Raw genomic sequence first — 20,676 nt, forward strand, 5'->3', positions numbered from 1 at the left:
AGCTGAGGGAAAGTATTGTTTGAAAGAAAAAGTGGAGCTTGGAAACATTCAGTTGGAAGCCGGATTTCAGTGAGATCACTTGACTCTCAAAATAATAGTCATCTGGAAGGGGGGGGGGGGGGGGCATTTACAGACAATCCATCTGCCACTTGGTTTCAGTGTGGGGTGTTGTCTGACCATAGTAAGCCTGTTGGGTTAGAAGGACTGTGTTTACTGAGAACATTATGACATAAGATATATTTTGTAACCTGTGTCATTCTTAAAACCTGTGCACATTTGGGAAGATAAATGGGAGTGAAGCAGTATTGTATCGTAGCCAAACTTTTCGTGTCAAGTAGATGTTAAAATATTTTTTAAAGCTAGTTGCCCCCTCCCCCATGATTCTGTTCCTCCATGTTTTCTAAAAAAAAAGCAATAGTTACAGTCTTTTGAGCCAGGCTTCCGTTCTGGGACCTTCTGTCCAGTTGTCACGCCAACTGGCATTGTAACAGGAAGCCGAGTCTTTGAATATTTTTACGGCAGAGATGGATAGATTATTGGCAAGAAAGGTTGTGATAGGTTATTAAGCTTGGGCGTAGTGCAGATATGAGGTTACTATCAGATCAGCTATGATATTAAATGGTGGAGCAGGCTTAAATGGCTGAATGGCCATGTTTGTATGTTACTGTTCACTCTGGAGGGGTTTGAGTTGCTGTGGCAGCATGCACTTTTATGTGCATATTGTAGTCTGGAGATATTGATAATGCTGGTCGAGGCTCCTATCACATGGCTGACCAAGAATCTCACTTGCCCTTTCTGTCTGCCACTGGCGTGTAGTGGATGGAGTAATATCAACCTGAGTGGCTGTGTTATGAACACTTCTTTCTTGGCCATCAAGTCCTAAGGTGGAATTCAAACCCAGAAGTTCTGGCTCAGAGATAGGGATGCCATTGTTCCACAGTATCTCCTTTTAAGGAGTGCATTTTGCATAAGCGAGGCAATCATTTTGGTACCTCTTTTGGATACTGCTTAGTTTTAGACTTCAAGCTGATGTGAGACCGAATTCTTAACTTAATTTTTAATCCATTCTTAACTACGTATAACCCCTTGTATTTAATAGTTAAAGCCTCATTGAGTGAAAGTTGTTATTTTCACTCATTCTCATGCATTGCAAATGGACTGTCAGTTATGTGTTTTTTAAAACTTTAGATTTCTGACAAAAGTGATGTTGGGGATTTATAATAGATGGTATATTAAGGAGTCTATACAATGCAGAGGGAAATATCTTTCTGGCAGAAGGGTCGAGAAACAGGATCCAGATTTAAAGTGATTGCGTTTTTAAAAAAAAACTTTTGCCTCATATTGCATTTGATTCTTTTGCCACTGAAAAGTTAAGACCTGGAATTTACTGCCTGAATTCAGCAATTTTCAGAGCCTTTAATGCCCTATATTTGCACAAATAACTGCAGTTCATTACAATAGCAGTGACGAGGTGTTTTCGCAAAGCATTTTTTTTGCAAAATAAATTAATTGTGCGCTATTATAATTGGGATAATTAAATAAATATGCAGTAAATGGTTGAAACTAGTCAGGCGTGGGGTGGGGATGTGGATGGTGGGGGGTGGGGGGGTGGGGTCAGAGGAAAAGTCTGGTTCGCAGAAAAAGTGAGGGAGTAGGCACCTTGGAATAAAAAGTAACTGACCTGCGAAGTTCAAAGATGAGTGAGGCAAGCTGGTCTTTTTTTAAAAAAAAATCAGTCTGGAAAAGGTATAAGAAACGAAATTGGTGAATATTGGGCATTTATTAAATTAAATAAAGTCATGATTATGTGGTAACTAATAGATGGCTGTATATAGGTTAGAATTGACAATTATTTATTGCTGGGTATAAACGTTGCAAGAGCGGTAGGAACTGAGGGAGGGCACGCGTAACAAACTAAATAGAGAAAGAAACTAAATTCCTTTAGAATCTGAGCCAAAGAATATCAAGTGATCAATCACATTGAGAACTGCTGAACAACGAAAAGGGAATTAATGATTTTGTTAGCAAAATGTATATATTAAATAATATGCAATAAGATTTTTATTATCCTGCATTTTACCAAACTGACGCTTCTATCAACCAGAATTCTTGAGTCGGATCTGATTTATGACTGGAGACAACTCTTCCCCCTCCCCCCTCCCTCAAAAATCAGTGCTGGCATCTCTCTCGCTCTTGCACAACTCGCCATACTTGTTCTGCAGCACCATGTTACCTCAGTGCCACTCACTTGATTTGTGCACTCCTGCACCACTTATGAGACCTCAACAGCCACATCAACACAGCAGCTTTCTGATTGAATGAAAATGCGGAACTCGCCTTACATCTTAATTAACAGGCATATTTTATAACCAGCACCTCCATTCCCGGAGCATGACGGATAACAGAGTTTCCTGTAGTGATAATTGTAGAAGGCTGAGAGACTGAAGCAGTAAACATGCCTGAAAGCCAAAATAAATACAAGTATTATAAAAATGCTACAAAAAGAGATTATAGTTGAGCGCAAGACCAATAGCTTAGGCAATAGTTCATGTGTTTTGCAACAGGAAATACGCATTTTATGGGTGTTAAACAGTGTAAAAAGAGAGAGTACTACAATGTTGAATCTCATGTCTTTTTGTGATGCGCACAGATTTACAGTAGGGAGCTAAAGAAGCTATTGTAATGAGGTGGATCGGGGACATTCCTGCCCTTCCTAATTAATGTTCATCCAACAAAGCCAGAAAGATGCCAACTTCTAGTGAGTGTTAAGTAGTGCGCCTTACAGCCTAATGAACGGGTACTCTCCTTGGCAATGAGGGACTTGTACTGAATGCCTCCCGGCTGGTGTTATGGACAGCCACCTAAAAGCACCTACACAGCAAGGTTTATGTAGGACATGGTGGATAGGGAGCAGCTGTTCCTCTTAGTTAAAGGGTCAGTTACGAGGGGACACAAGTTCAATGTCGGGGCAGGAGGTTTAGGATTTGAGGAAAAGCTTTTTTACAGAGGGTGGTGACGGTCTGGAATGCACTGCTTGGGAGGGTGGTAGAGGCAGGTTGCCTCACATCCCTCAAAAAGTATCTGGCTTTGCACTTTCAAGGCTATGGGCCAAGTGCTGGCAAATGGGATTAGGTAGTCAGGCCAGGTGTTTTTCATGCATCTGTGCCGACTTGATGGGCCAAAGGGCCTCTGCTGTGCTGTATTATTCTGTGAGGTTTCTTGAAGTGAGTGCACAAGGAGCACATTTCAGATGTGCTCTGCATACCTGGTACCCAGGTGCAGATGAAATGGGGAAAATCAGTTCTGAGGCACAGTTAAAATCTATGGACGTTGTATATCCTTTTTCGGTAGATTTGGTTAAAGTTAAGAATGATGAAATTGCAAAGATGCTAAATAAATAATTTGCCTCGGTTTTAAGTGAGGAGTTGGACATTGGAGAACAATCCAAAGTGATATAGTGTTCTTCTTTGCAGATAAAAAAAATAAGTTTCTCTAACCGTAAAACTCAGATGAATGGTCTCTGTCTTAAAGGAACTATATTGGGATTCTTGCAGTGTACCTACAAACTTGGTTTTAGAAATTGGGGATAATATCAAAATTTACTGATGACATATAATTGCTTATGGGAAGATGGCACCTGTGGTCAGTAGGTGGTGTGGGATATTACGAACTATGAAATACTTCAGTTGTTTGAGTAGACCAGAAGCACATGTAGATGGTTAAGCACAGTAGAAGAATGGGAAATAATATTTTGGAATTGAGGAAAATGCAGATATTTAATGGTGTCTAAATGAGAGGGGCCTTATTTTAGAAATAGGCTTGTCAAGATGGTAGTGTGAATTGCGCTTTCACATAACCGTTCGTCAGACCAGAAGTAAAACACTCGAACACGTCAGTAACGAATATTCGTTTATTCACGGCCGGGACAAATCTCTAAGCAGTCGGGTAACCACCTTCGAGAAGTGCCAAAGTCCCAGAATAAGGACTGTATCTTTATACATTTCACAGCTTAGGGGTGGTCCCCTTAAATTCCTAGATACACCAATGATTTGGCAAGGATCCAGAACATGTACTTATATGGAATTCTTCTTCTTCGAGGTCGGGAGGTTATTTTTGACATAATCATTAACACAGGTCACTATTAATGCTGTTACAAAGGTTTCTCTTATCCCATGGCCATCTGGCCCAACTTCCTCATCTTCTCCCTTCACTTACTCCAGAGCCAGTTGCCTTTACATTTCAATGCTTATTGTTTCAGTTGGTCAAACAAGCTTAGTTTCGCTGTCTCTGCAGTAAAGTCACGCTTCCTTACATTCCATTCCCTTGACCTTTTGACATCTCTGCTTTCACAGATGCTTTTCAGAACCTTGATTATAGTAAAGTCATGCTTCCTTTCATTCCAGTCCCCTGACCTTTTGACATCTCTTTCACAGAGCTTTTCGGAACTTCGATATTAAACATAGCAGCAAAGTTATAACAAAATGAAATCCACTTCCACATTAGCACAAGTTAATATGGTACCAAGAGATGCACGAACTTCATAAATCAAACTATTCAAAGAGAATTGGGGAAAAATTCTTCAGTGAAGATCGTTAAAATGTGAATTTTGAAAGTTTGTACATTTTTGATAGCAAATCAATTGCTTAAAAAAATTAAGGTTTGTGGCGTGGGTATGAGAATGGGATTAGACTAGATGGCTTCTGGGAAACATACGGGCACAGATTTAGCCACATTTGAGCCAAAAACAGTTGAATTGGCTTTAAATCTGATTGTTATTTCAATCCTGAAATTTGGTTATGTTAAATTCTAAAACATATTCTTGTTTTATAAACAGATTAGCCAACTGAATTCAGCTGTTGCCCATTTAAAAGCCAATGTGAAATCAGCATCTGACTTGATCAACCTTCCAGTCACCGTGGAAGAACTACAGAAGGTATTGTTTTTGGTTTCCTATAGCGTAATCTGGTTGACTAAAAAGCATTTACTGTACCCTATTCTATTTATTTTCACATTTAATGTTGGAAGAGATCTTTACAAGTTATTGCTTATATGCATTTTTATCTTAGCTAACAATTTCTGAGATTCACAACTGGGGCTTGGACCTGAGTAGGATTGAGGAATAGCCCTTTCAGAAAGCTACTTTAAAAGAAAATTTTGAAGGGTAAAATATTATTATTTCTAGGTTTACACTAGGAGAAATTACTAGCCGTGTGTCATTTGAGTAATGACAGAGTAATACACAGACACTTTGAGATGTTCCATTCAGTCCTTGAAAATAAATCAGGAGTGACATAGCAAGGTTCAGAGATTATTTAGGGAGATGAATTCCAGGGTATATAAATGAAATGTATATGAATGAAATGGCTGAAAGATTTGCTACTAATAGTGATGTAAATCAGAGTTAGAAGATGGGAAAATGTTGGCAGGATTTTGAATTATAGCAACTTGCAGTAGGGGTGGGGTGTTGAGCATATGGATGCCATATGCGATTGTCCACACTTGGATAAATGAGAAGAATGAGATTAATGTGTGGATTTTGAATGAGATGGAACTTGTGTAAGGTGATACTGGGAGGTAAGTCACAAGGCGGACATTGATGAAGTTGAGTGTGGAGTCTTTACATTAAATCTACTATTTATGCAAGTTGAAAATGGTCACGGTGGGACAAAGGGATTTGGACAAATCTAACAAGAAGTAGTTAGGAAGGCAAATTGTATTGCAAAAAGGTTATAGTATAAAAGTAATTAAGTCTTGCTGAAATGTTGTAGAGCTTTAGTGTACAGATTTTTTTCTTGCTTAAGGAACATCTTAATTCCCAGCTGAATGAGCGAGCATGGAGGATATGAAGGTGCATTGTTAAATCGGAGGCCGGCAAGTGGCGCAGGGGTTAGCACTGGGACTGTGGCGCTGATGTCCCGGGTTCGAATCCCGGCCCTGGGTCACTGTCCTTGTGGAGTTTGCACATTCTCCCCGTGTCTTTGTGGGTTTCACCCCCACAGCCCAAAGATGCAGGTTACGTGGATTGGCCGCGTTAAATTGGCTCTTAATTCAAAACAAAAATTAGGTACTCTTAAATTTATTTAAAAAAAGACCGTTAAATCTTATCTGTGAAAAGATTCCCAAAACCAGATCATGGTTCACATTTAGTGCCGTAAACCCCTTCTCCTCCCAAAATTGGCCTGATCCCATGAAAATATTTGGTGATCTAAAATGGTCACCCCAACAATGGAGTAGGCATGGGTGGGATTGCTGAGTGCAAGCTTTCTACCCACAAACTAATCCTTGTACCATAAATCTTACATGTGGGGGAAGGAGGCAGAAAATCGTCAGCAATTTTTAAATCACCCCCCCCTGCGATCGATACATTTTTGCGCACTAAGAAAATCAGAGATGTAAGCATATGACAGAGTTGATGTAAACCATAATCTTGTTGAATGGAGGAGCAGGCTAGATGGATTCAATGACCAATTTCTGGTCCTATTTCTTCTGTATTCGTGATCTACTTCTGTACCAAACAATATTGTGGGCATGCTTTCACCACATGGAATGCATTGGTGAAAGGAGAAAGACCACCATCATGTCTCAAGGGTGGCTAGGTATGGGCAGTAAATTTGAGCTGTGTAAAATAAATTGGCCAGTGTATTAATACTGTAGTAACTTGTGGAGTCAAGTGCTCTTGATTTTTTGTAAAATAAATGTGGCTAATAAATTGCAGAAGAGAAACGTATCTAAAATCACTAAACTAAATTAAGTTACTACGTTGATTTTTGCAGAGTGTCGCCACAATTGGGAGCACGCTTACCAGTGTTCAACATGACGTTGATACTATACGGAATGCCTTAGAAAATCAAAAGAAAATTGTGGAGACACTTCAACAAAATAAGGTGAGGACTGCTGTAATTAAAAGAAATGAGGGCCAAAATGTTTTATAGTAGGAGAATGTATTCTCTTGTGATAATTGCTCTTCAATGTTCTAGCAAAATGCATGCATACCTAATTTTGCATGGACGGACAATTTTGTATCTGTAATCTGCTGATGAGACTGGAGTGTTAATGAGAGTTGGCAGAACTACTATCACACATTTATATAACTCATGTTGGATTGGAATTTATAATTGGTATTTCTATTAATATTTGTAAGCATTTAGAAGAACATGTATTGAGGCTTGATAAAGTCAGTACCACAATTTATCTCTCAGTAAGCAACTTTCCTTGTTGATTGAGCAAAATTTCTACTTTTCCTGCACACTAATAATCAACAAAATAAATTACAGCAATATTGTCTCAGTACTCCTGTGAATATCAGGTTTATTATCGAAAGAGTCAAAGTAATTTTATTTTTCTGTATCATCAAAACGACGGTTGAAGTTGAACTTTCTTAATATTGTTGTAGGTATGGACATTGCATATTATTAGAGCATGCAGCAAAGCAGAGGTTCAATTTCTAGTCTGTTGAGTTAGTTGATCTAGACCAGAGAGGAATCTGATCGAATTGTTGCAGGTTGGTGAACAAGAAAGTAAGACGTGGGTCCTGATACTTATCCAGTGACACTCTGGAAATGCTTAGTGCTGCTAGGAGAGTCGAGTTGGGTGGGAGTGCTGTCTTATTGAAAACTAATAACCTGTCATGATCTTGAGAGAGACCATTAACTTTTAAAGATAAATTCAAATTTCCAGTTACCTACTGAATTGATTTTGCCCCAAAATTCCACATTTTAAACCAAAGTTATGCCTGTGCAGGGGTTAAACAAAAAAGGCACTAACTTAACACAATGTATTTTGGAAGCATTTATTCTTTAAGCTCAAAAATCTCACAGTACATGCCTTGTTCTACTATTATTTCCACCCAAGAGTTCCTCCTACTTTGCAGGATCCTGAGAATCCAAATATGTGCAGGTTAGGTGGATTGGCTATGTTAAACTTCCCCTTGGTGTCCAAAGATGTGCAGGTTAACTGAGGTTACGGGGACAGGGGAGGGGAGTGGGCCTAAGTAGGGTTCTCTTTCAGAGAATTGGTGTGGACTCAATGGGCCAAATGGCCTCCTTCTGCACTGTTACGGAATCTATGGATTTACTTTTGCTAGACCAAACCAAGCTGTGCCACAGCTCTTCGGAATTCATTTTGATCCTTAACAGTGTTTCTGTTATTCTGCAAGGTATGAGACTTCTTGGGTCCTTTCAACGGTATTCGATTATGCAACCTTCTAACTCCTTAAGCACCTCATGATTGTAGACACCCTAGCTTAAGAACGAACTTCACTGCTTGTTTAGTGGTCCGCAGCACCTGGCAACCTTTTGTCACGCAGATAAATCCAAAACAAAAGAGTACCTCCCCTGCAACCTGACCTCTTGACAATGTAGCTCTGAGATATCATAGATGGAGGTTTCCCCCCCTTTTCACCTTCACCCCCCCCCCCCCCCCCCCCCCCCACCGTGGCAACGAACAGCTCCTCAAACATGGCCATGAACAGCCCCCACCATGTCTAGAAGCCCTCTGCTGAGCCATTCAGTTCATACTTGATTTTCTCCAACCGGAGGAAGTCATACAGGTCTCGTAGCCAGGCCGCCATCCCCAGCTGCGTTGCCGACCGCCATGCAAATAAAATTCTCCGCCGTGCAATTAGAGAGGCGAAGGCCACGACATCGGCTTTCCTCCCCTCCAACTGCTCCGGCTTCTCCGATATCCCGAAGATCGCCACCATAGGGTCTGGTCCAACCTCCTCCCCACAATTTCTGTTTCTTTTCTGAACACTCCCGCCCAATATCATTCCAGCTTCTCACAGTCCCAGAACATATGCGCGTGGTTTGCTGGTCCTCACGCACACTTCTCTCATTCTCTTGCCACCTCCTGAAAGAACCCATTCATCCTCGCCCGAGTCATATGCACCCTATGTATCACCTTAAACTATAAGGCACATCCTCGAACACGAGGAGGTAGAGTTCACCCTGTGTATGGCCTCACTCCACAGTCCCCAATTTATTTCTCCTCCTTTCTCTGCCTCCCACGTCCTTGATCCTCACTACCTGCACCCCCCCCCCCCCCCCCCCCCCCCCCCCCCCCCCCCCCCCCCCCCCCCCCCGGCTTTCCCGACCATCTATTTATGTCCCCAATCGACGTCCAGAAGCAGCTCCAATAGGGCATACTTCGGCAGCTTGGGGAACCCTTTCCACACCTGTGCAAAGTCCCATCTTATAAATATCTAAATTTCTTTCCTCTCAGGAGCTCTACCCTCTCCCTCAGCTCCTCTATGCTTGCAAACTTCTCTTTTTAAATAAATTTAGAGTACACAATTCTTCTTTTCCAATTAAGGGGCAATTTAGCGTGGCCAATCCACCTACTCTGCACATCTTTGGGTTGTGGGGCTGAAACCCATGTAAACACAGGGAAAATTGCAAACTCCACACGGACAGTGACCCAGAGCCGGGATCAAACCTGGGACCTCGGTGCTGTGAGGCAGCAGTGCTAACCACTGCGCCACCGTGCTGCCCCCTGAACTTCTCTAGGTACAGATCTCTCGCCCTCACCAGCCCTGCCTCACCAGTACCTACACATACACCCCAGCGCACGCGCGAAACTCAAACCCATGGTTCTCACATAGCGGCGTTAACATTGACATCCCCACTTTTCTAAAATGCCTCCTCAGCTGGTTTCACACCTTAATCGTGGACTGTACAACCGGGCTCTCCATACATCTTGACGTCAACGGTAGTGCCGCCGTCACCATACCCCTCAGGCTGTACCCCCTAGAGTGTTCTTCCTCCATCCTAACCCATTCTGCCCCTTCTCCCTCCCACTACCGCCTCGCTTTCTCCATGTTTGCCGCCCAATAATAATGCAACAAGTTTGGTAACGCAACCCCCCTTCTGCCTCTTCACTCATGGCACCTTCCTCCTCCATATGAACTCTGAAATAACTGTATCCAACTTCCAAAGAAAGGCCTTTGGCCTGAAAATCGGGCACGTCTGGAATATGAATAAGAACCTTGGCAGGACATTATTTTTACCACTTGAACCCTCCCTGCCAGAGTCCGATGCAGCCTATCCAACCTCTTAAAATCCACCCTTATCTCCTCCACTAGCTTTGTTATCTTCCATTTACGCAGCATCACCCATTCTTCCATCACCTCGATCCCCAAATAACTGAACCTATCTCTGGCTACCTTTAATGACAGCCTTCCTATGTTGACCCTCTGACCCAACTCGTTCATCGGGAACACCACTTTTCTCCACGTTCAGCTTATAACCAGAGAAAACCCCAAACCCCTCTAGTAGGCCCATAATCTGCCCATACTCTCCAGTGGGATCAGACACATTTAGTAGAAGGTCATCTGCTATTGTAACACGCAGTGCTCCCTGCTTCCCCTCCTAATCCCCTGCCACTCTGCCGATCCCCTCAGGGCCATTGCCAAGGGCTCTTATCGTTAGCCCGAACACTAGCAGTGGGCACACCTGCCTTATTCCCCTGTGCTACCCAAAACTTTCTGAATTCATCTCATTGGTCTGTGCACTAGCCACCAGGGCCACGTACAAAAGGTGCACCCATGTCACAAACTTCGGCCCGAACCAAAGCCTTCCCAGGTCCTCGAACGGGTACTGCCACTCCACCCGATCGAATGCCTTCTCAGTGTCCATGGACACCAGCACCTCAGGTACCCGTCATCTCGACTGGGTCATAATCATGTTCAACAATCGCATTTATGTTATAGATTTGACCCCCAAATTGATATTCTGTCTTCAGAGAGGAGGGTAAAGAGGGGAAAGTATTTGGAAGAACTTGAGGGGAAAATTTACATTGAAGTACTTGTGCTTTTATAATGAATTGCATTTTATTTTAGAATTCAAATTAGCAAAAATTTCCTCCAATCGTGTATATGAGCATATAAATGTCTAGGTACACATTAAGGAAAATCTTTCAATTTTTGAGCTCCATTTTCTATCTGGTATACATACTTGTATGAAAGTGCCAAATTCCTACTTAACCCAAATGAAATAGAAAAAAAGCATTATAAATGCTTTACTGGATGCAGGGAAAAAAGATATCCTTATCCGAGATAATAATACTAAAAAATGATACCAATGCACAGCACGCCCATTGGCACTCGGATGAAAAAAGAACTTAATGTTTCAAGGATAAATGTGTATTTTGATCTGGAACATAAGCAAGCCATCTAATAGGACTGAACACTCTTGTTGGTAGCATGCTTGGCTCTGAAGCAGAAAATTGTCATTTTCCTTTGGATGAAAGATTAAACAGAGGTCCTGTCTACCTTCTCAGGTGATACCAAAAATGTTATGATACTATTTTTAAAGTAGGGTAGGGGTGTTATCCCCAGTGTCCTAGCCAATATCTGCCCATTCACATCCATGACCCATCTGACATCCATTGTCACCGTAACTATTTCAGACTTTCTTTGCACATGAGGACGATGAAAGAGCATATATTTCCTCAATCCAGATTGTTTCCAGTCTTCCTTCCTCCAGCAGTGGCCCTACCAGATCCAGCCATCAGTTCCTTCCTCTGTTTGACTGAAATTATTTTGTGATGACCGCTTATCTAGAATCTGTACAGTAAGAAAGATTTGTAATTTATTTAAAATGTCTGTGGAACCTGTAATTGTCCTTTTCAAACATTCTTACAATATTGAGTTTGCATCAAGTATGAAGGGATCAACTGCAATTTTCTTGGATAATAAATACTGGTCCATGTGACCTGGTGATCCTTGTCACATCCTGGTGAAGCAGCACCAAAAGGAAGGATATGCTTCCTGAAGTCGATGATCAGTTCCTTGGTCTTTCCGACATTTAGAGAGAAATTGTTTTCGGTACACCATGCAACTAAGTGGTTTATCTCTCTTCTGTAGCCTGAATTGTCGTTGTTTGAGATACGACCCACCACAGTCGTTTCATTCCCAAACTTATAGATTGAGTTGGAGTTAAATCTTGCCACACAATCGTGTGTGTATAGGGAGTACAGTAGAGGACTGAGCACACATCCTTGCGTGGCTACGGTGCTGAGGACTATTGTGGAGGAGGTGCTGTTGCCTATCCTGACAAATTGCGGTCTGTTGGTGAGGGAGTCCAGGACTCAGCTTCTAATTGTGGGGAGTTTCAGTGATCTGTTTAGCAGGAGGTGCTTCTATAAATCAACTGAGACGCTGGTTTAGCTCACTGGGCTAAATCACTGGCTTTTAAAGCAGACCAAGCAGGCCAGCAGCATGGTTCGATTCCCGTACCAGCCTCCCCTGTCAGGCGCCGGAATGTGGCGACTAGGGGCTTTTCACAGTAACTTCATTGAAGCCTAATTGTGACAATAAGCGATTTTCATTTTCAAGTGATGGTTCAATCAAGTATAAATCCTGTTTAGCAGGACCGTTATATGTTGTTGAGAGTAAGGAAATGGTGCCAAGCCACAAACTGTAGACTTTTGTACAAGTGAAATAGGGTTAAAGCAATACTTTTGTTAATACACTGTTTTTTAACACTTTCTTTGATCACATTTCTTCTTTTTCTATGTTTCAGGACATCTTGGACCTGCATGATCAGATAGAAGCTGTGAATGCCACCCTCGCGTTTTATCATACACACAATGACCAAAAGCTGCATCACATAGATTTAGAAGTTAATAATATCAGCCAGAGAATTACCTTACTGGAGAGCAATTTATTAATTGCCAGTAATGCGAATAAAATTGAAAATGTAAATGGCAGTTTGGTAAGTGTAACCATTTTGAATTTGAAATAATTTCAATTGCAGATCTAGAAGGGCAACGCAGTAGCATAGTGGTTAGCACAGTTGCTTCACAGCTCCAGGGTCCCAGGTTCGATTCCCGGCTTGGGTCACTGTTTGTGCAGAGTCTGCACGTTCCCCCCCGTGTCTGCGTGGGTTTCCTCCGGGTGCTCCGGTTTCCTCCTACAGTCCAAAGATGTGTGGGGTTAGGCGGATTGGCATGCTCAATTGCCCTTGGGTTAGGTGGGGTTACTGGGTTACGGGAATAGGGTGGAGGTCCAGGGTTACGGGAATAGGGTGGAGGTCTGGGCTTACGTGGGGTCTTCTTTCCAAGAGCCGGTGCAGCCTCGATGGGCCGAATGGCCTCCTTCTGCACTGTAAATTCTATGATCTATTGCGGTTTATGCCTTTTGAATGTCTTTTGAAAGCGACAATGTATGTATTTAAAGATAATAATAGGTAGAAATGGAGCAAAAATAATCTGAATCATAAATTTGCTTTATTTTGGACCCACCATATGTAATGACTGCTAGATAACTATCAGTAAATATCAAATTTGGTCCAAGAGAGAAGGGTTGTGGAGTTTCAGATGATCAATCATGAGATTGAATTGCTGCCCTCTGTACCACGGCAGTATATGAGTTTTCATTTTATGATTGCGTTAACTTTTGGGGAGTTAGTGATGGGAGACCTCCAGAATTCATGGGGCTGTGATGGGGCCTTTTCAATTATATGTTTGAGTTGAACTCGTTAAATTTGTATTTATAATTTACTGAACCATCACTTGCGTCTCAGTTGATTTATAGAAGGCATTGTGGTTTACTTTTAATATTTTATACATATAAACTTTGCAGTAGTGCACAATCCTAAGTGTTTTTCTTCAGTGACCCATTATTCCTTTCTGATAGAAAATAAGCTAGAAACAATGCATACAGACCAAATGTAAGGAAGGCAAAATAACCCACAAATAGCTAGAGAGCTGTTGGGAAATTTCATGTTGTGGCTGCAGTTATTTTGGTCAAACTGTTTGCACCTTATCTATTATTGTGCTAGGTTTGTAAACATAAGATAATTATTGATGCTGAGTTGAATACCACCCAATTTTTTTGTATGAGGTGTTAGTGCCATACTAATTTGGATGTAGGTTCAAGCTTACTGTGCTCGCCACAACATGTCTTGATCAGCAACCATTTAGTAGCTTCATGTAAGCAAGACTGTAGTTTACTGATTGAAGTTGTACAGTATTTTGAAATGCTTCCATTGGATATTTGATTTGAAATGGTATGGGCAAAAGAGCCACTGCCTCATGATTTGTTGGGGAGGTTGAGTGCTAATGTAATAGCAAATGTACAGGGTTACACCTCCTGCTGGTGTCAAAATCAGAGATCATTTAATGATCTTGGGCTTACCCAACATCTGAAACCATTAGTCGGTTGATTCCTTTGGACAAAATTGAATTATTTTTGTTCATTTCATAACTCAAATTAAATGAACATTTATTTCTTTAATATTTTATGTTTAATGTCTCTGAGAACTGATTCTTTGTAAGGTGATTTTTGGCCAATATGTTAATGCAAAGTTCTAAGTAATTAATATTCTCAGTTAAATTCATGTGGTGCTGTTCCTAAGTGCAAAGTAATTGCTAGGCACCGGTACTTTCTCATTATCTTAGTAACATTCTTCTTCCATCTATTTTTTGAAATGTTTGGAATTTTAGAATGAAAGGGTGTCCAAATGTAACTTGTTTTCTCTTTTAATATCCCCAACTACGTTCTTAGTTTAGTACTGGTAATAAATGTTCAAATAAATTTAAAATTTGAATGGGCAGCAACTCTCATTTACTGTACATAAACACCTTTGATGTAGTCAAATGTCCCAGGGTGCTTCAACGGCATAAAGGAGGAGAATGTGTTCCAGGTCTTGGTCAAAATGAAATGGCTTAAAAAGGTGGAGAGGGAGTGGAAAAAGGTTTGGAGAGGGAGCTTCAAAAAGTGGGACCGAGGTGGCTGAGGCCACAGCTGTTAAAGATGAGGTGAAAGGAGAGGTGATGTGTAAGAGGCTAGAGTTGCATGATCAGAAATTGGAATGTGAGATATTGTGGGGCATGAAAAGGTTTTATGGGTATACACTTTGAGACGGGAGCAGGGACACTGGTGCGATAGAATTTGAGCAGTAGGGATCTTGATGAGCTGATGTTTACAGATGGTAAAGGATGAGTGGTTGGCGAGGAGAATATTGGAGTAACTTAGGAGAGGATGGCATAAATCAATGAAAGAAGAACAGTCCACTTCCTTATAAATAATGGTACCTGGAATTTTTTTTAGATATCCAATTTTTAAAAAGCTCATTCAGTTTTCTGTTCTGCATGTTGTGTGTTTTTTTTAAACAATTCCTGACCTAAGAGTGGAAAGCAGATTGTACTTGGAAGTGATGTGATGAGATACTCTACTTGAAAGGCAACCTTAAACACAGATAATCTTTACTAGATATTCAATGAGTTTGTCACTGTCCATTCTTGACACTAGTAGCCCAAGCTTTAATGAGCCTATTGTTGCAAACTGCAGGTGGCTCCGACGAACAACTCTCAGGAAATAGTCAGCTCGGATCAACAAATTGCATTCAAAGAGCAGAAACCTTCAGGACTAAATGTAAGTAAATTCCTTTTGGGTGCTTGCCTCTACCAATTTAATTTTCTCTCAAGTCATGTTATAGAATAAGAAGTCTTACAACACCAGGCTAAAGTCCAACAGGTTGATTTGGAATCACAAGCTTTCGAAGCACAACGCCTTCATCAGGTGAGTCAGGCTGCGCTCCGAAAGCTAGTGATTTCAAATAAACCTGTTGGACTGGTGCTTCTCCGCACTCATTGATAGGCTTTGCAGCTGGAAATTATTTTTTTTGAAGTATTTTTATTGGTTTTTGCATTTTATATGACATATTTTAGTTTAAATGTTGAGTAACAGGCGTTGTGCCATGTGTAGTATTTTACAAAGGCAATCAAGGGGCAGCAGGGTAGCATGGTGGTTAGCATAAATGCTTCACAGCTCCAGGGTCCCAGGTTCGATTCCCGGCTGGGTCACTGTCTGTGTGGAGTCTGCACGTCCTCCCCCTGTGTGCGTGGGTTTCGTCCGGGTGCTCCGGTTTCCTCCCACAGTCCAAAGATGTGCGGGTTAGGTGGATTGGCCATGCTAAATTGCCCGTAGTGTCCTAATAAAAGTAAGGTTAAGGGGGAGGTTGTTGGGTTACGGGTATAGGGTGGATACGTGGGTTTGAGTAGGGTGATCATGGCTCGGCACAACATTGAGGGCCGAAGGGCCTGTTCTGTGCTGTACTGTTCTATGTTCTATGTTCTAAGGTACCGTTCTAGTTTATACAAGAGCAGCTGGCAATTATTAATTTTGTTTCTGTGTTAAATGATCGATAGTTCCTAAGTTAATCAGAACGTCACCAATAAAAATTTCTATTCGCACTGATACTAAAATTATCGATCACAAGACTAATTTTTGAAACCTGGAATATCTAAAATAAAAATAAACAAACAAATTTAATATTGACGGTATCCGAATCCAAACATGGTTAACATAAATTGTGTTCTTCAAAGGTGCACTTTAGGAAAATAAAAAGACATGCCATTATCTCTTGTCCACCTCTTAAAATTGTCACTGTTTGAAGTCATTTTCGCTACAAAAAAAAACCCAAATACTAACAATGCATTTTGGCAAGAGCAAGTAACTTGACATTTATTAAAGCTATTTAAGGTGTCTCTGTCATCATCAATTTATTATAAAAGTATAATGAGTGAGAAGAACAAATACACTTAAGAGACTTTGGAAATGTCAAACTATGCTGCTTGTGAATATGCTAATTAAACACTTGTACCTCATAAGGGGGAATTACTGCCAATAGTTGTTTCCACAAAGGCTTCTTAACTACATCCATTTGACATTTATTGCTTGCCCAGCAGCAAGAGGCTGTTAGCTTTCAGATAGCTGTGCTGAAGGTCAAATGCAAAATGAAACCTGCACCACCTGTGCCCCTCAAATATGTCTGAATTTGAGAAATCAAAGAATTTGCTTAGAAGAAAAATAACTGAACGTAAAGTGCTAACTGTACGTAAAGTGCTAACTGTAAAAAAAATGATTGCAGTCAGTATTTTAAAATTAAGAACATTTTTAGTATGCTCTGTTTTGTATATTGATTTTTTTCTGTATCTATATTTGGAATACTGAACTGTATATTCATTGTGGGACTAAGCTTTAGGTTGCAACATCAAACTAGCTCTGTTATTGAACCATCGAGCAGAAGTTTGATCTGGTGCTCAAATCTTCAGAAAACCCATAATGTGTATTGCTGGTATCTAACTGATACATGTGGAGAAGAGATCTGAATATGAATTTGGGATCAATATTATGAATTACAATTCTTGGTGTAACATTTTGTGTGATGGTAGTGCTGATTAGGACTTTGGACAAGGAAATGTGTGTTCCATGCTATTCTCTAATGATCTCTGCTGCTGTAGCCTGCACTAATCCATAAAATCACCATGCCTTATTTGATTTGGATCTGGACAGATTTAAATTCCTTGTGCAAAATAGGTGGAAGAAATGTTAATTTGTGCACATCTGTTGACACTAGAAAAGCCTTTTCTGCCAAATAACCCATTTTCTCGTGGATAATAATGTTGCATTTTTGCAAGAAAATCCAAGGTCTTAAACAAAATTTTCTGGAGAAGTGTTCTGGCAGCTCACATTCTTTGTGACTGGCCAAATAAGTATCATGGAGACCATCATCCAAAAGAGGGTAAATATTTGAAAACACCACTAAGGACTGATATGTAACATTTGAATTCTCCCTTGCAATGTGCAAAATCACTTACTTTTCTCTCAATCTCTGCAATAAATTGCATGTACGACCAGTTTTCTCATTCTGCCAAGCTATATCTATGAACGAATCCCTTGCGTGTTTAACGGTCCTCACTGATTGCTTAACCTTATTTAAAAAATAGAATCCATGCTGGCTTATCTTTATTATTCCATCTAAATGTACAGTAATTTGATCAAGTTATGGATGATATAGATTTTGTCCACAAATGATAGACTAATTAACGTTTAATAATTGGGTTGCTTTGTAATTTTTCAATAAAGGTGTAACATTGGGTCTTCTCGATCACTTGGTATAAGTTGCACATCTAAAATGGATTGATTGAAACAATTTGGGAGGTTTTCATTTCTCCCTTCTGACTTCTGTCATCATGGGCATGCTATCAAAACATCTGCTCACCTTTTTGACCAAATTGCTTGTCTACTCTTAAAAACTGTCAGCAATGCTCAGGTTTACCTACCTTCCCATTTCTATCTGTATTTGTAAACACTGCTACACTAATGTCATATCTATTTTCCTGAAGTAATTATCACCTCATCTGTTTATGAATCTAATCTTTTTAATGTATTCTTCTACTTTATGATGTACTTATAAAAACAAAATCATATTACTTTTATATTTTCATGCCGTCCTTTAGTTCATCTAATCTGCATGTTCTCATCCAAACTATACTTTCTGCATTTATTTCCTTTATTGTTAACCCTTATTTTTTCACATACTTTTAAAACATTTTAGTTTTAATCTTGACTAATCAATGGGACTATCTTTAATGGTAATGGAGCGTTTTTTTGCTGAAGGCTGATTTCTAAAATTATCACGCTTTTTCTTTATTGGAATAAAGTTTTACAATAAGAATATTGAGGTCCTTTGCCCAGAATACTGAACCCATTCAGTCATTGCTTCATTCTTGTAGATGGACGAGGTGCTGACTTCCCATAGTACAAAATGGTACACAGCAAGTCAATATCAAGGCTGAGAAATTTCTCCTGTTTGGCAGATTTTTGATATTGCCACATTGGAAATCTTAAATCTATGTTCTGAACTTCAGGCTTAGTCCAAGATTACTGGGTTTTAAAAGTAGTCGCAGCTCTGTTGTCAGAGTGGGAACTGACTACAGAGCAATGATTGGAGGAGCGAGTGTGGGAGAGACAGAATCTGTCTCTTCCTCTAATCATAGATTCTCTCCCAACATGCTGGCTTCTGCAGTCCCTTCAATCGGAGGTTTCCTCCCTCCCACTCTTGATGTTCCCCCAGAGACAGAATCCATGATTTGAAGAAGCAGTAAGGGTGGGAGGTGCGGAACCTGTGATCGGAGCAGTGAACATGGGAGACACAGAAGCTGTGATTGAAGGAGCATCAAGGGTGGGAGGGAGAGAGCCTGTGATTGGAGGCACTGGAGTGGTAGCATGGAGAAAACAGGAGAATTGAAACTGGAACAAGAACTGCTCCCCAAATTGAAGGGGAAAGAGACGGATTCAATTCTCTGAGCAGAACATGAGTCATGGATAGTTGACTTTTTACTCCCTTTGAGTATTTATTTTTTGCAATCCTTTTAGAGACTTTTTTCTGGCACCCACGGAGGAAGAAACACTAAATTCCTTTTTTAAATTATTTAGAATAAATGGACCCACCCCCATCCTCACCTCTTTCCAAGTTATAACAACCCTCCTATTAATATAAAAGAGAAGGAAAATAATTAGGATCTCAGACTACCATCGGTGGATCTGGAGGAGAGAGGGAAGCAAAGATGCAGGCAGATTCAGTGCAGGTAAAGCAGTTCTGGCTGTCTGGGGGAGCGTGGGGCATGAAATGTGAGGGAAGAAGAGGGAGAGACACTGAGTAAGGAAGAAAGGAGAGGGGGGATTTTGTGTGGGTGGGAAGAAGAAGGAGGCGCCTCGGGCGCAAGAGAGAGCGTTTGGACAATAGGCAATATTGCTCATATTTTCATACTGACAGCTTATTTTATGTATTCATAAAATATTTTCTTTCTAAAACTCTCTTCCTGGGCCTGGCTTTCAAGTTTGCAAAGTACTGCTGGCACAACAATAATCAGACAAAAACATTCAATCCTTTCCAATGCATTTCTTCCTCTTATATTTGTTAACAGGAGATGATGAATGATAAGTGCTCTAACTTGCCAGCCACACTCAATGCAGTGACTTGTCACTGTATTTGATTTCTTGTCACAAACAATTTTTATCGCTTTTTGTTTTCGGCCATTCATTTTCAGACCCTTTTGCCTTTGGCTGCTCCCATCCCTGCAATATAAACTAATTGAGGTTTTTTGTACTGTGGAAACATTTGTTCAGTGAATGTTTACTAGTTGCAGGGTAGCCGTGTGAAAAATGTTTTCCAAAGCTGAAGATATAGGTCCTGATGCTCTTTCAGGCTGAGTTCTGATGCTTTCCTGGATGGTTGACATTGTGATCCGGATGTATGTTTGTGAGAGGCTTTAGCTAATGTGGAATAAATGTTCAAGTTAGCAGCAAATGTTAAACTGCTATGTACAAGATCACTAGACAAGACCATAAATGATGGTTCTCAAATTGAATTCTCGTGAGATTAGAATTTCTGGGGTTAATATTAACATCCCCCAGGGCAGCATTGTGGTGCAGTGTTTACCACTGCTGCCTCACGGCGCCGAGGTCCCAGGTTCGATCCTGGCTCTGGATCACTGTTCGTGTGGAGTTTGCACATTCTCTTTTTTAAAAAATAAATTAAGAGTACCCAATTATTTGTTTTTCCAATTAAGGGGCAATTTAGCGTGGCCAATCCACCTAACCTGCGCATCTTTGGGTTGTGAAGGTGAAACCCACACCGATACGGGGAGAATATGCAAACTCCACATGGACAGTGACCCAAGGCCGGGATTTGAACCCGGGTCCTCAGCGCCGCAGTCTCAGTGCTAACCACTGTGCCACATGCCACCCCCGAGTTTGCACATTCTTTCTGTGTTTGTGTGGGCTTTGCCCCCACAACCCAAAGATGTGCAGGGTAGGTGGATTGGCCATGCAAAATTGCCCCTTAATTGAAAAAAATTAATTGGGTACTCTAAATTTTTTTAAAAAAT

General features: G+C 40.7%; 1 protein-coding gene across 5 annotated transcripts in view; it reads left to right on the forward strand.

Moving 5' to 3' along the window:
* Positions 1-20,676, forward strand: part of efcab14 (EF-hand calcium binding domain 14) — a 113,258-nt gene that overhangs the window by 35,899 nt on the left and 56,683 nt on the right. For all 5 annotated transcript variants that reach the window (XR_005460341.1, XM_038794387.1, XM_038794389.1 and 2 more), the window contains exons 4-7: positions 4,835-4,933; positions 6,774-6,884; positions 12,519-12,710; positions 15,290-15,373. Coding sequence is in view for 4 of the 5 variants with exons in the window: in XM_038794387.1 (XP_038650315.1) it covers positions 4,835-4,933; positions 6,774-6,884; positions 12,519-12,710; positions 15,290-15,373 (486 nt within the window). In the remaining variant the exon portion in view is untranslated. The remainder of the gene's footprint in view (positions 1-4,834; positions 4,934-6,773; positions 6,885-12,518; positions 12,711-15,289; positions 15,374-20,676) is intronic.

The sequence above is a fragment of the Scyliorhinus canicula genome, chromosome 4 (assembly GCF_902713615.1).
Source record: "Scyliorhinus canicula chromosome 4, sScyCan1.1, whole genome shotgun sequence".
NCBI lineage: Eukaryota > Metazoa > Chordata > Chondrichthyes > Carcharhiniformes > Scyliorhinidae > Scyliorhinus > Scyliorhinus canicula.